The sequence below is a fragment of the Andrographis paniculata genome, unplaced genomic scaffold (genome assembly GCF_009805555.1).
Source record: "Andrographis paniculata isolate CXL003 unplaced genomic scaffold, ASM980555v1 Contig62END, whole genome shotgun sequence".
Lineage (NCBI taxonomy): Eukaryota > Viridiplantae > Streptophyta > Magnoliopsida > Lamiales > Acanthaceae > Andrographis > Andrographis paniculata.
In genome coordinates, this window is record NW_026137598.1 from 4,479,592 (window position 1) to 4,491,452 (window position 11,861).

At 37.3% G+C, this 11,861-nt stretch overlaps 2 protein-coding genes across 2 annotated transcripts; one reads left to right on the top strand and one right to left on the bottom strand.

The window, feature by feature from the left end:
• The first annotated feature begins 479 nt into the window (after nucleotides 1-479).
• Nucleotides 480-3,391, top strand: LOC127261222 (serine/threonine-protein kinase SRK2A-like). The gene is made up of 9 exons (XM_051289470.1): nucleotides 480-1,082; nucleotides 1,299-1,373; nucleotides 1,467-1,568; nucleotides 1,783-1,836; nucleotides 1,931-2,023; nucleotides 2,118-2,210; nucleotides 2,433-2,537; nucleotides 2,633-2,731; nucleotides 2,879-3,391. Exons 1-9 carry the CDS (start codon nucleotides 963-965, stop codon nucleotides 3,197-3,199), a joined length of 1,062 nt encoding a protein of 353 aa, XP_051145427.1. The 5' UTR covers nucleotides 480-962; the 3' UTR covers nucleotides 3,200-3,391.
• A 1,682-nt stretch (nucleotides 3,392-5,073) lies between these two features.
• LOC127260738 (uncharacterized) lies at nucleotides 5,074-11,643 on the bottom strand. The gene is made up of 11 exons (XM_051288641.1): nucleotides 11,094-11,643; nucleotides 9,997-10,121; nucleotides 9,102-9,546; nucleotides 8,904-9,019; nucleotides 7,960-8,734; nucleotides 7,329-7,730; nucleotides 7,047-7,235; nucleotides 6,747-6,965; nucleotides 6,270-6,618; nucleotides 6,005-6,194; nucleotides 5,074-5,914 (listed from the first exon to the last, which is right to left on the bottom strand). Exons 1-11 carry the CDS (start codon nucleotides 11,286-11,288, stop codon nucleotides 5,428-5,430), a joined length of 3,492 nt encoding a protein of 1,163 aa, XP_051144598.1. The 5' UTR covers nucleotides 11,289-11,643; the 3' UTR covers nucleotides 5,074-5,427.
• Nucleotides 11,644-11,861: the final 218 nt, after the last annotated feature.

An 11,861-nucleotide genomic window follows, 5' to 3' on the forward strand; every position in this document is an offset into this window, starting at 1 on the left:
AAAATATAAAAATTTAAGCAAATATATAATTAGTAAATAATTTAAAAAATATAATTATTATATAATACAAATAATTAATTAATATAATTTAATATAAATTATAAATTCAAAGATTAAAATATACATTTATTTTTTTTAAAAGAAAAATACGTGGACATACGAAAATGGACAAATAATGTTGAATATATCACACGTAATGAATAAGTTTTTTTAAAAAAACAAATGAGTCATTAATTATATCAAAGTTAATAATTGAGATATGATTCGATAATATTGAATTGTACTTTAATGCGCGGGAGGATGAAACGTACTTTTCGTAAATAGAAAAGGCGCTGTAAGCTGAAACGCGACTTTAGCTTTGCGTATAATTTGGAGTGGAAGGCCCAATGGGCCGGAAACTAGGCTCGGCCCGAAATCGAGTCAAAAATTCAAACAAGTTCAACAATTGCGGCTGAAGTTTTCCCATTTTTTGAGAATGCTTGTTCATGAATAAGGCGCAATTTCACCTCACTGCTTTGAATCGATAAACAAATCTCTGCTGCTGCTCGCTCTGGATTGTCGTCTTCATCCAATCAATTCAATATTTTGATGTTTAAAATCTCTAATTAAAATTTGATCGGCTGGTTGTGTTTTATCTGCAAATCCACTTGTTGAATTCAGAGCATATCTGAATGTTTTCTTCTCGAATTGTTCCTTTGTTTCACTCTGTAAATTGATCACTTCGGTCTTTTATAATCTGTATCTCTGGCTTTCATCTTTAATTTTTGGGGATTTTGCTCATAGTATGTTGATCGCAGCTTAGATCTCTGTTTAGCTCCGGAATTCGTTTTCTGATCTGGAAATTCCGCGATTGAGCTGCAGCAGTGTGCTAAACTGAGCTCAATTTCGCCCAAATTTGTTGAGATTAGGGTTTGGGTTTTGAAAGATCAATATCTGAGATTGTGCTTGGGAAAAGGGGCGACATGGATAAATACGAGCTGGTGAAGGACATAGGGTCTGGAAATTTTGGTGTGGCGAGGCTTATGAGGGATAAGGAGACTAAAGCCTATGTTGCCATGAAATACATTGAAAGAGGACCCAAGGTTCGCTCTATATGTATCTTCACCTGAAGTTCGATATTCCTTCCGCCACTTGAACTCTCTCTGTATTTGTTTGATTTGTTCCATTTGGAAATTTAGGCATATTTGCAGTGATTCAGCATTAATCTTCTTTTAGTTGTTTGTAGAAATTGTGATCTGTGGCGTTTTAATTACTATGCAAATGAGTTTCAATGTTGGGGTTTTGGATTTTGGGTGCAGATTGATGAGAATGTGGCTCGAGAAATCATAAATCATAGGTCGCTCCGACATCCTAATATTATTAGATTCAAGGAGGTAAGTGCCATGATCCTTGAAGAAATGCTATTATTAGTTGTTTTTGGTGTAGATCAGAGTGGAAATCTTTTAATGTGGTCTTGAAATCGATAGGTGGTTCTAACGCCGACTCATCTAGCTATTGTGATGGAATATGCTGCCGGAGGAGAGCTCTTTGAGAGAATCTGCAGCGCCGGACGATTCAGCGAAGATGAGGTAAAGAATCAGTTACCTATGGAGTATTAGTTACCATTTGATTTTGTAATATTGTATTCAAAATCAGAAGTATTCGTTAATGTGAAATCGCGGCTTTGGATGGTTTTGGAAATGCTTCGAAAATTTTAACTCCAATAGGATTAAGACAAATAGATTGAAACTTACTTGTCATTCCATTTTTACCGAATGCCCTTATGTATTTGTCATATTATAGGCGAGGTACTTCTTTCAGCAGCTGATTTCAGGGGTCGACTACTGCCACTTCATGGTGAGGGGACTTAGATTTCGAGTGACCATTATTTTATATAATGCAAGAAAGACTACCGGTATCATAAATATGTCGGGTTATATTTTGTTTTCAGCAAATATGCCATCGCGATTTAAAGTTAGAGAACACTCTACTAGATGGTAGCCCCGCGCCATGCCTGAAAATATGCGATTTTGGTTACTCCAAGGTAATAATAAACTGTTATATACGAAATTCATATATTGTTGAGTTTTTAGTACGAGGCGACTATAAACATACTGAGTTGTTTTCCCCATTGTTAGTCATCATTGCTTCACTCGAGGCCGAAATCAACGGTCGGAACTCCTGCTTATATAGCTCCTGAGGTTCTGTCTAGAAAAGAATACGATGGGAAGGTAAATGATCGTTCCCATTGTCTTGGACATTATTGAATTTTCAGATATGTGAATTTTGAAATATGTTTCATTGCATCACAAACTAAATTCAAGGTGATTACCGTATTATTCGCCCCTCCCTTTTATACAAAAATGAACATACGGGATTAAATTTGTTCGAGAACTAATAATTACTGCTTCAACTCTGCAATCTTTAGTTATTTATGCTGTGTTTTCTCTCAGCTGGCTGATGTATGGTCATGTGGTGTGACACTATATGTAATGTTGGTTGGAGCATATCCTTTCGAAGATCCTTCGGATCCGAGAAACTTCCGGAAGACTATCCAAGTAAGCTGTTTCGTGTAGAACCTTTTAAATTCACCACGCCCTGTCGCAAACCTATAAATTATAATCGATGTATTGTCTTTGATAAAATTTTCCAGAGGATAATGGCTGTTCAGTACAAGATCCCCGACTACGTCCATATCTCTCAAGAGTGCAAAGACCTTCTCTCTCGAATATTTGTCGCCAATTCGTCTAAGGTGAGTGCAACCATGTTTAACCATTTCGTCTGTATTTTATTCCCTACAAAATGATCGATCATACTCATTATACGATAGCATAAAAAATTTCATATTTCTGTTGCGCACAAACTCCTACTTACGACGTTCAAATAATTATTATATCAGCTGCAGAGAATCACAATCAAGGAAATCAAGTCGCACCCGTGGTTTCTGAAGAATCTGCCGAGAGAATTAACAGATGCAGCTCAAGCAGTGTATTATCGTAAAGAAAATCCGACATATTCCCTCCAATCTGTGGACGAGATAATGAAGATCGTGGAAGAGGCTAAAATCCCCGCCCAAGCATCGAGCTTGGTTGGGGGATTCGGGTGGGGAGGCGAAGGGGAGGATGATATTAAGGAAGAGGAAGTCGAAGAAGACGAAGAAGATGAGTATGAAAAGCAAGTGAAGGCTGCTCATGCAAGCGGCGAGGTTCGTCCCGCCTGAGGCCTACCGGTATCGGTATCGTATCGAACTTTTTTCTTTATTTATTATTTTTTTTTTAAAAAAAAGAAAATTATGTTTCATTGTTTGTTATGTGGTGTGTGTAATTAATTAGACAATGTTTTGGCATTTGGTTGTTTAGGAGGCATATTTGTGTGTTGGCTATATTTACATGGATGGGTATGTTTTTGTGTACATTATGAGCAATGTCTTTACCTTTTTACTTGGCAAGATCTGTCAGTTATTTGAAATGAAGTGTTTGATTTAATATGATTTATTTTTTTATGAAAATAATTGGTATTTTTCTGTAAGGTTAAATTAATTCTCATTTTTTAAAAATCTTTATGTTAAATTAATAATTTTGGAAAAGTCAATAAAATAATATTTCATGTCCCTTGATAATTTATCTATTTTTTATTTTGATTTGTCTCACGGAGTATTCATTTTCTTTTTAATAATGGTATTTTCTATTACTATTAAAAATATATTTATAACTTACAATATATTACACAAATATCAATTACTTTGTATCACATAATATGGTATTTTCTATTTATTCATACCGCACTCTAATATGGAGTAGGAAGTATTTAATTATTACTCTTCGTTGAACATTTATTTACAATAAATATCATTATTTTTATTATATTTTTTTTCGTTTACTTTAATTTTCAACTAAATTTTTAAAAATAATTTTAACTATCTTTTCAATTTTATTACTTTTTTCCATAAAATATTTATTTTTCTAAATTCCGGCCCACCAAAGAAAGACTAATTTTAGTGGATAGAGAGTATTTTTTAATTCAAAATTGTGTTTGAAACGTTTCAAACTTTACCAAGAATTTGATTTCATTAAGGCATTAATGACTCCTTAACCCTCCAACTACTTATCCGGTCCACTCTTTATTTATTTATTTTAGTCTAACGTAAAAATAAAAATAAACATCTTTTATATAAAACGCAAGTATTTTACATATACAAGCAACATATTTGATAGTAACTATAACCATTTAATTTATACAGGTCATAATGATAATGATAATATTGCAATTAATATTCCAAGTAATGTATGCACTTAGGGTGTTTTGATTGGGAGATTTTGTTCCGAATTTAATTATTCTTTTCAAAAATATTGAATTAAATATTTATTTTGTATTTTTATATTATATTTTTTAAAATTTATTTTTATATTCAAAATATTACTCCAAATATAATAGTGCTGTTTACTATTTTTGTCTATCCCAAAACAATAGTCTTATTTTCATAAATAACCATATCACTGTATAACTACCTTTATTTTTTCATTATTATTATACAATTGTCACTGCCTTTTTACACTAATACACTCGTAAGGCAAAAATATCTTTTATCTATACTTTTTTATCCACTATCAATATAATATTAATATTCCTTAAATCTGATGTCCAACACAACCAAGATTATAGTTCCGGGACGGAGGGAGTATAATTTTATTTATATTATATTATACTCTGTCTGTCCCATCACAGATGATCCATTTTTCTTTTTTATAAGTCCCACAGGATGACCCTTTTCATTTTTGATAACTTTATCAATCTTAAACCTACTTAACAAATATAAATCGTGCACCCAATCAAAACCCTTTTATTTCTATATTTCTCATCAATTAACATAATTTTTTTATCTATATTTAAAACTCCTTATAAAACTAATTTAGGGTAATGACAAATAAATAAAAATATTATTGCATATATTTTTTCAGGATATAATTTTAAAATTATTTAAAATACCAATAATATTATTCATATAAATAATAATAAATTAATATCATAACTTATAATCTACACTACCTAAAAAACCGTATCTCTAATAAAAAAATTCATCCCTCACATGACAGATTATAAGTCCAATCCCCACGCCACCACCGGCCATGAAATTTATCAATTTTAAACATATTCGTAACGGTAGTAGAACAACCTTATCAATCTACATTTATTCATTCAATCCACCCAACCCAACCCAACCCAACATATACACATTCACACACACATACATACCAATACCAGCACAGCAATCCCAACACCTACAACTATCACTTATTATCTATTTTCCACAACACCTAAAACCCGAACCCGAACCCGACCCCGACCCGACCTCGGCCACCCGGCATAAATTTTATACACATCAGGGCTAAACAACAATAACCACCAAATTACCAACATAGATATAGACATAGAACATAATTCATAAAATCAATTTGCTCGGTTAAGATTCGCATACCATGGACCGTGCACGATGACGGACACCTTGGCAGCCGTCACCACGACTGATGCGACCACCGCAACCTCGTCGAACAGCAGGGCTGCCCCGATTTTCTGTAATGCCGCTTCGGCCAATTCTCGACCCTGTCTTCCGGTTCCTCCGAGCACGATTCCTCGGGCAGCCAGATACACTGCCCAGGACACGCGGCTGAAGATGGGGTCGTCTGCTTGCAGGCTTTTGCCCAACATCCTGACCATGATTTCCTTAACCGGCCGGAGGTTGATGTTTTTGTCACCTGAAGTGTTATTTTCATCTATAGCCGTGACGAGAACTTCGACTATATCTTGGATTCCGGCGTCAGCAACAGTTTCTAGACATTTAGAGAGGTGTTTGATGCTGGCCGAAAGTATGTCGTCCATCTCTGCCTGGCTGCTTACCGTTCGCTGGCTTAAAAGAGTCTGTCGCAAGACTAACAGGCTGCGGTTTTAAAGATTCAATCACTGTTCTGTGGTTTTTACTAAAATCGATGCGACAGTCAAATCAAAGTGTACGGAGAATAAGAACTACCTGGTAGCCATGACAATGATCTTTTGAACTCGAGACTGTAAGCCTCGTAGCCGGGGCAGGTTGAGGCTCATGGTCTCTGGAAGGTTATCTTCCTTCAAACCGGATATTTTGTTTACGAGTTTTAACAAGCCTAACCTCACCAGCAAATCGATCTCCTCTCCCTTGCATTCCAGACGAGGATCGATTGTCTCTGGGACATTGGGATGAAGTGTTAGAAATCGGGAGGTATCATTTACCAAATTAATGAGCTGTGATAGAAACATACCGATAAAGGATGTGGCGTTAGAGGCTGCTGGCACGTCTGTTTGATTTCCACTTGTTTTGAACGATGAACTTCCCCCTGTTCGGAGTGCTGTTGAAGGAAGAAAACTAGATGAACTATCTAGCCTCCCTGACAACTCCGAGAGCAGATTTTTGTGCTCATTCCATTCCTCGTCTTTTGAGTCCCATACAGATGATAGCCATGTGGCAGTCAATGGTAAAGTGGAGGCAGCATTGGAAGGGTTACCATATCGACTGGTGAAAGCTTGACCAAGAAAATATAAAGCCTCGGGACCCTTCAAATATGGTTCCAAAAGCCGTATGCGTGCTTTGCTGATTTCCTGTTTGAGTTCCTGAAAGGCAAGGTCGTCTGTTAGTTTAAGTCTTTCACCATTCAAAATGAACTTGTTAAAGAAAGTAGTTGATCGTTTAACATGTTTTAAGTATTTAAGAACCTCAGGTAAATAAACCATGGCAATACCTGAATCTGTTCTAGGACATAGCGAATGCCTTTAGTCAATGCAACTACTTGTGAATTCTCAGAGCTATCACACATCTGGCCCAGATCTTTCATAAATTCCTGGTGCTTTTTCTTCAGTTCATCCTCGTATGCCGGAGCAGAGAGCTTTCTCAAAGTGATTAGTGCATACTCAAGGATATTGCCCAGATAATTCATGTCTAGTTTTCCTGAATTCAACACCTGTGGGTTCAAATCACCCAAACATTATCAGATATTCCTGATTGCCAGAACTCGAGATATAGCGGAAGAGAAGAAATAAACCTGAGTGAGAATTTCCGGGTCAATAGCTTCCATAACTTCTTGTCTCCAGCTATGTGGGACCATCGAACAAATCCCATCCCTCACCTCCCTCGTCAACTCCACAACACGGTTGTAGTTAGGTTCATCCTGCCTCACGGACTCAATAATGCTGTCCCAGAATGCCCTTTCCATTGTTTCTTTCACTTTCGTCTGGTCACAGTATGAAACATCCGAGTGTTATTCCCATTGCAAAATCACTATCTAATCGAACATAAGAGTATAAGAGAGTGCAAAGTCCCAAACCATCATGTTTTTGTTCTGGTGCTCGCCAGATGAACTGGAGCTATCAGCAAATGCAAGCTGCTCTCCATGAACATATTCATTGACAATCTTCACATTATCCATGTGAGTCAACTTGGGAGAGGTCACCTCTTTGGTACTAGCATCATCCTTAAATAAAGAGCGCACTACCGAGCTTCGTTTTTCTGAGCCCAGAGTCAAGCTATTTGTTTTATCAGAGGAACGAACAGAAGTAGAGGAAGCTGGAATTGAAGTATTACTGGAAGGAGTATTTGGGCTCCCATTTTCCTTTGCATTTAAATGCTTTGTTCTTGTGTCGTGGAGTGCATTTTCCATACGCTCAATACCAGCATCTCCACTAAGATGGAATACTTTCTCTCTCAAAAGTTTCTGATCTTCCGATACCTGCATTGATTATATCAATTCAATAATCAACTACAAGCAGAGAAATTTTTTCCACAACTGAAGCCTCAAACACATGGAAGCTCTAATAAGCAATTGATTAACATACAACTCAGCACAGCATATAAGATTCATTTGTTAAACGGGGTTAGAACTTCTAAAAATAACTCAAATATGTAGCCAGAGGAAGATTCTTCCTTTCTATTTACAAGGATGAAGCAGAGAGAATAACCTGTTTCTGTATGGCTTTCATGTCATGTGAAAGAGGACCACTATCTCCTTCAGTGGTTATCTTGCATGTTTGCATCATAGAAAGTTCAAGACGACAAGCAGCCTGCACCAAATCTTCCTCTAGTGACCTAGCATCCTTAGCCTTCCACACAACAAAGCTATTCAGAAAGGAGCACCAGGCAGAATCAAATGCTGCCAGCTGAAGCCTGAAGGTCCGTCGAGCCAGCGACACATGGTCAGATTCCTCATCAGAAATTTGCATGGGGCCATTTAGTAGTATCTTAATCAGTAACTCAAATTCCTTCACAAATTTTTCAGCAGATTTAACCAAAGCTGCCTCCCGCTCCCCGTGACCACTAATAACAGCCTCTGGATGGCCCAGTATCATATAAGCACAGAGGACAACTCTGACTTGGTACCTCGACACGTGAGCTGGTGTGCTAGCTGCTTGTTTGATGGATGGAGAAGTCTTTCCCTCTCTACGGTATACAGATCTCCTGGATACTTGCTTCCTTTTGGGAGACACCACTCTCTTGAGGAGGTGATCAATATCATCCCCAGCACAAGGATTAGTATCACATCGCGACACTTTATACCAAACTTCAAGGCGATCAAGTAATGCTTTAGTTGTTTGTAGAATAGTTGATGACTGAATAAGGAGTGCAAACTGCTCAAATGGCATTGCTTTCACGGATCTTTCATTAATATTCAAGACATTATGAGCTAATACAAGATTCGCGGTGGTCTTTCTCAATTTTTTGAATTTACTCCAGCACCTGAAATATTGTATTAAGCAAGAAATACAAACTTCAGATTTCTGGATAATGAGAATAAACTGAAGCAGCTATTAAAAGAAGTACCAGTTTAACTAGGTATGATGAGACACTGATATGAAATTGGGGAATACCAAAAACTTAAGCAATATGTAAATACATATTCAAGCACCTTGCTAATTTTCTAGCAAGTATGTCACCCTGCTCATGCATGGTCTCCCAGCTATTCAGAGCAATATTATATGGCCTTCCTCTCTGCATTAAGTATTCTGCCCGCTTTCTTCTCGCCTAGAAAAGAAAAATCTCACAAGTTTTTCAACCAATTCATATTTTTCTTGTTAAATGCTCATTAACTTATTATTAAATGTACCCTTTGCAGTTTATCTTCAAGCTTGTTCTTCATTTCACTTCTCTCGAGCTCTCGCTTGTGAGAAACTGAATTGGCTACCTTTTGCACCTGCAACGCCCTGGCATGTGCCCTTCTTTTCTCTGCTTCGAGCAATCCCAGTCGCTTTTTCTCAGCATTTGCACGCTTTTGGGACATAGCAGCTCGTACTCGTTCTTTATACTTGGTTTCTCGAACCATTCGCCGCATTAGTGATTGAGATGTCCTCTCGCTCAAAGTGGCTCTCCTTTGCCAATTTGCTCTTAGGATGAGCAATCTATTGGCCTCTGCTTGTCGAACACGCATTTCAACCTTTGTACCTAGCTCAGCTCGCTTCTTCTTGAACCGCATTTCCACCTGAGTCTTAGCAGCTTGCCTCAACTCATCAAGCTTGGCCAGACGCATCTGAGAATTGGCAAGGATGCTCAACCTGTGTGTTGAAGGGTAAGAATCAACATATGCCCTAACATAATTGTGGGTAGCTGTTTGGCCATTCACTGTATGCCATGTCATTGAGCAGAATGATTATCACTATTGAAAATTGTGAAATTTCGAAGCTTTATCACTTATCAAAAATATATTAGCAATATTCGTCAAATAAAATGCAATTAGGGTGTGTTTGTTTTGGGGATTTTCCCCAAAATTTACTATTTCTCAAAAAAAAAATTCCCAAAAACATCAAATCTAATAACTATTTTTTATTTTTTATATTATACTAAAAATCAATTTTACATTTAAACATCACATCAACACTTATTTACATCACATCATCATACGATTATTCCAATTCAAAATTTTACTATTGAGATCCCAACTCAAAATCCAAACCTCCAAACAAACACACCCTAAATATTATTATGGGATTCTGAAAATGAGTCACCTCTTCTCTTCGGCAGCTAGAAGCTTTGCCTCAAGACGCTGTCCAGGATCATCTTCATTAGATGAAGTTTGGGAAGGGCTTCTGGACTTTGGCTTAGCCTTGCTTGTTAGATTTTCATGAAACTTCTGCAATTTCATTGATTTACAAGCTTATTAGATGGAAGCATCATAGAAAATCAAAATCTGTCGTTACACCACAACACAGGCCAAGGAAAGACGACAATAAATTAAGGTCATTGACACCTGCTCTCGTTAACAATCTAATATCATTGAGGCTGATATTGATTACATATGTGTTTCAACATTTATAGAGAAATAGTCGATTAAATTTTAGAGTACAGGAAGTTGTCATTATCAGTATTATATTTTGCAAGCGATGAGAACATGTATGAAGTTCTAAAAAGAAAGAATAGACACTTGTCAATATCTTAAGTCCCACTGTATCATATATCACGCCACCCGCAGGCGTGAAGAATTCATGCGTTTCTCGTTAAGACGCCAAAAGTATGGAGATGCAGAATAAAAACTCCAAAAAGGCGAAGAAATAAAGAAACTATAATAGGAACGACGATGAAGCGACAGGTGTTAGACAAAATAATTGTTTGCTAGCTTGACATGGAGGGGAACTGCAAATGAAAATAATTGATGTCAGACGAGTTAGCATGATCCGCCTTCGGAGTGGGCGACGTGTTTTATTTTTCTCTTTCCAAGAAAGGGAGAAGTTGAGGGAAGGGTGTGTTCTAACATATTGATCAACTAACTTTTACCTAACACAAGGACAAGAAACGACAAGAATTTCGAAGAATCGGAGTTAAAACTCAAACAGAAGTAGAAGAAATTAAGAAGACTACCTGAACTGCATCAAAACAAAAAGTTTTCTTGAAACCTGATTGTTCTTGAGCTATCATAAATCTATAATTAATAATACACCCTAAATCAAAAACCAATCCCAGAAGACCCAAAAAAACCCTTCAAAACCCTTACAAAATAATCAAATATTTTCTTAAAGACCTTAGACAAAAAGTAGCAAGCACTCGTACGCCATTGAAGAGGCGTAAATAAATAAAAGAAAAGCTCACGGAAAGGCGTAAAAGATACCTGACGTCGAAGATCAGCGTCACGAAGTTTGGCCTCGATTTCTTCAACAGTAGAAGGAGGCGGCGTCTTCGGCTCCGAAAGCCTCTTCCGAAGCCACGTCGGCACGGTCGGCGGCGAGCACGATAAAACCTCGTCGCTCGCCGGAAATTCCAAGGCTACTCCGGCCACCGGTCTCCCCCTCTCCGGCGATTCCATCACAGCAACAAACCAGCAACAAACCAAAAATCCACAAACCTCAAACCCCTCAGATGATCAAAAACCACTATCCACAAACAAAAAATCACTGACAGTACCAAATCCCCAACTAAAAAATTACTTACACAGCAATCAATTAAAAATCCCACCAACACACAATTCCCCGCGCGTGCGCACAAATTAAATGTATATACGCGAATCTAATCCAGATTAAGCTGAGCTACGCAGAGAATTGAAGGAGAAAAGGCGACGTCGGATTGCAGAGAGGGCAGAGAAAGGAGTCGGGAGGACAAAAGGTAACGCCGAATGAAATAAAATGAGGTGTCTGTTGATCGGCGGTGAAGGAAGGAGCTTTAAGGCTCTGTTTTTTATTAATATATTTTTTTTTGTACTAAAGTCGTGTTTTGACACGTTTAAGCGGGTTCTGGAAAAAGCGTGTTTAGGTTGCGTGCAGGTAAATGTGAAAGCGCAGTTGCTAATTTCCTTATCGTTGGGGATTATTGCCACGTCATCGCTTGGGTTCCAACGGCTCACTGATTCCTTGGGCATTTATTTATTTTGTCACGTTTAGAT

What these genes read in the sequence shown, in the direction of transcription:
- LOC127260738 (XM_051288641.1), bottom strand. Translation starts at nt 11,288, where the DNA reads ATGGAATCGCCGGAGAGGGGGAGACCGGTGGCCGGAGTAGCCTTGGAA. An exon ending in ACGCTGATCTTCGACGTCAG is followed by an intron (nt 10,122 to 11,093) that starts GTATCTTTTACG and finishes ATGAAATTGCAG; the next exon opens with AAGTTTCATGAAAATCTAAC. An exon ending in TGAAAGCCATACAGAAACAG is followed by an intron (nt 7,731 to 7,959) that starts GTTATTCTCTCT and finishes TAATCAATGCAG; the next exon opens with GTATCGGAAGATCAGAAACT.
- LOC127261222 (XM_051289470.1), top strand. Translation starts at nt 963, where the DNA reads ATGGATAAATACGAGCTGGTGAAGGACATAGGGTCTGGAAATTTTGGT. An exon ending in ACATTGAAAGAGGACCCAAG is followed by an intron (nt 1,083 to 1,298) that starts GTTCGCTCTATA and finishes TTTTGGGTGCAG; the next exon opens with ATTGATGAGAATGTGGCTCG. An exon ending in GACGATTCAGCGAAGATGAG is followed by an intron (nt 1,569 to 1,782) that starts GTAAAGAATCAG and finishes GTCATATTATAG; the next exon opens with GCGAGGTACTTCTTTCAGCA.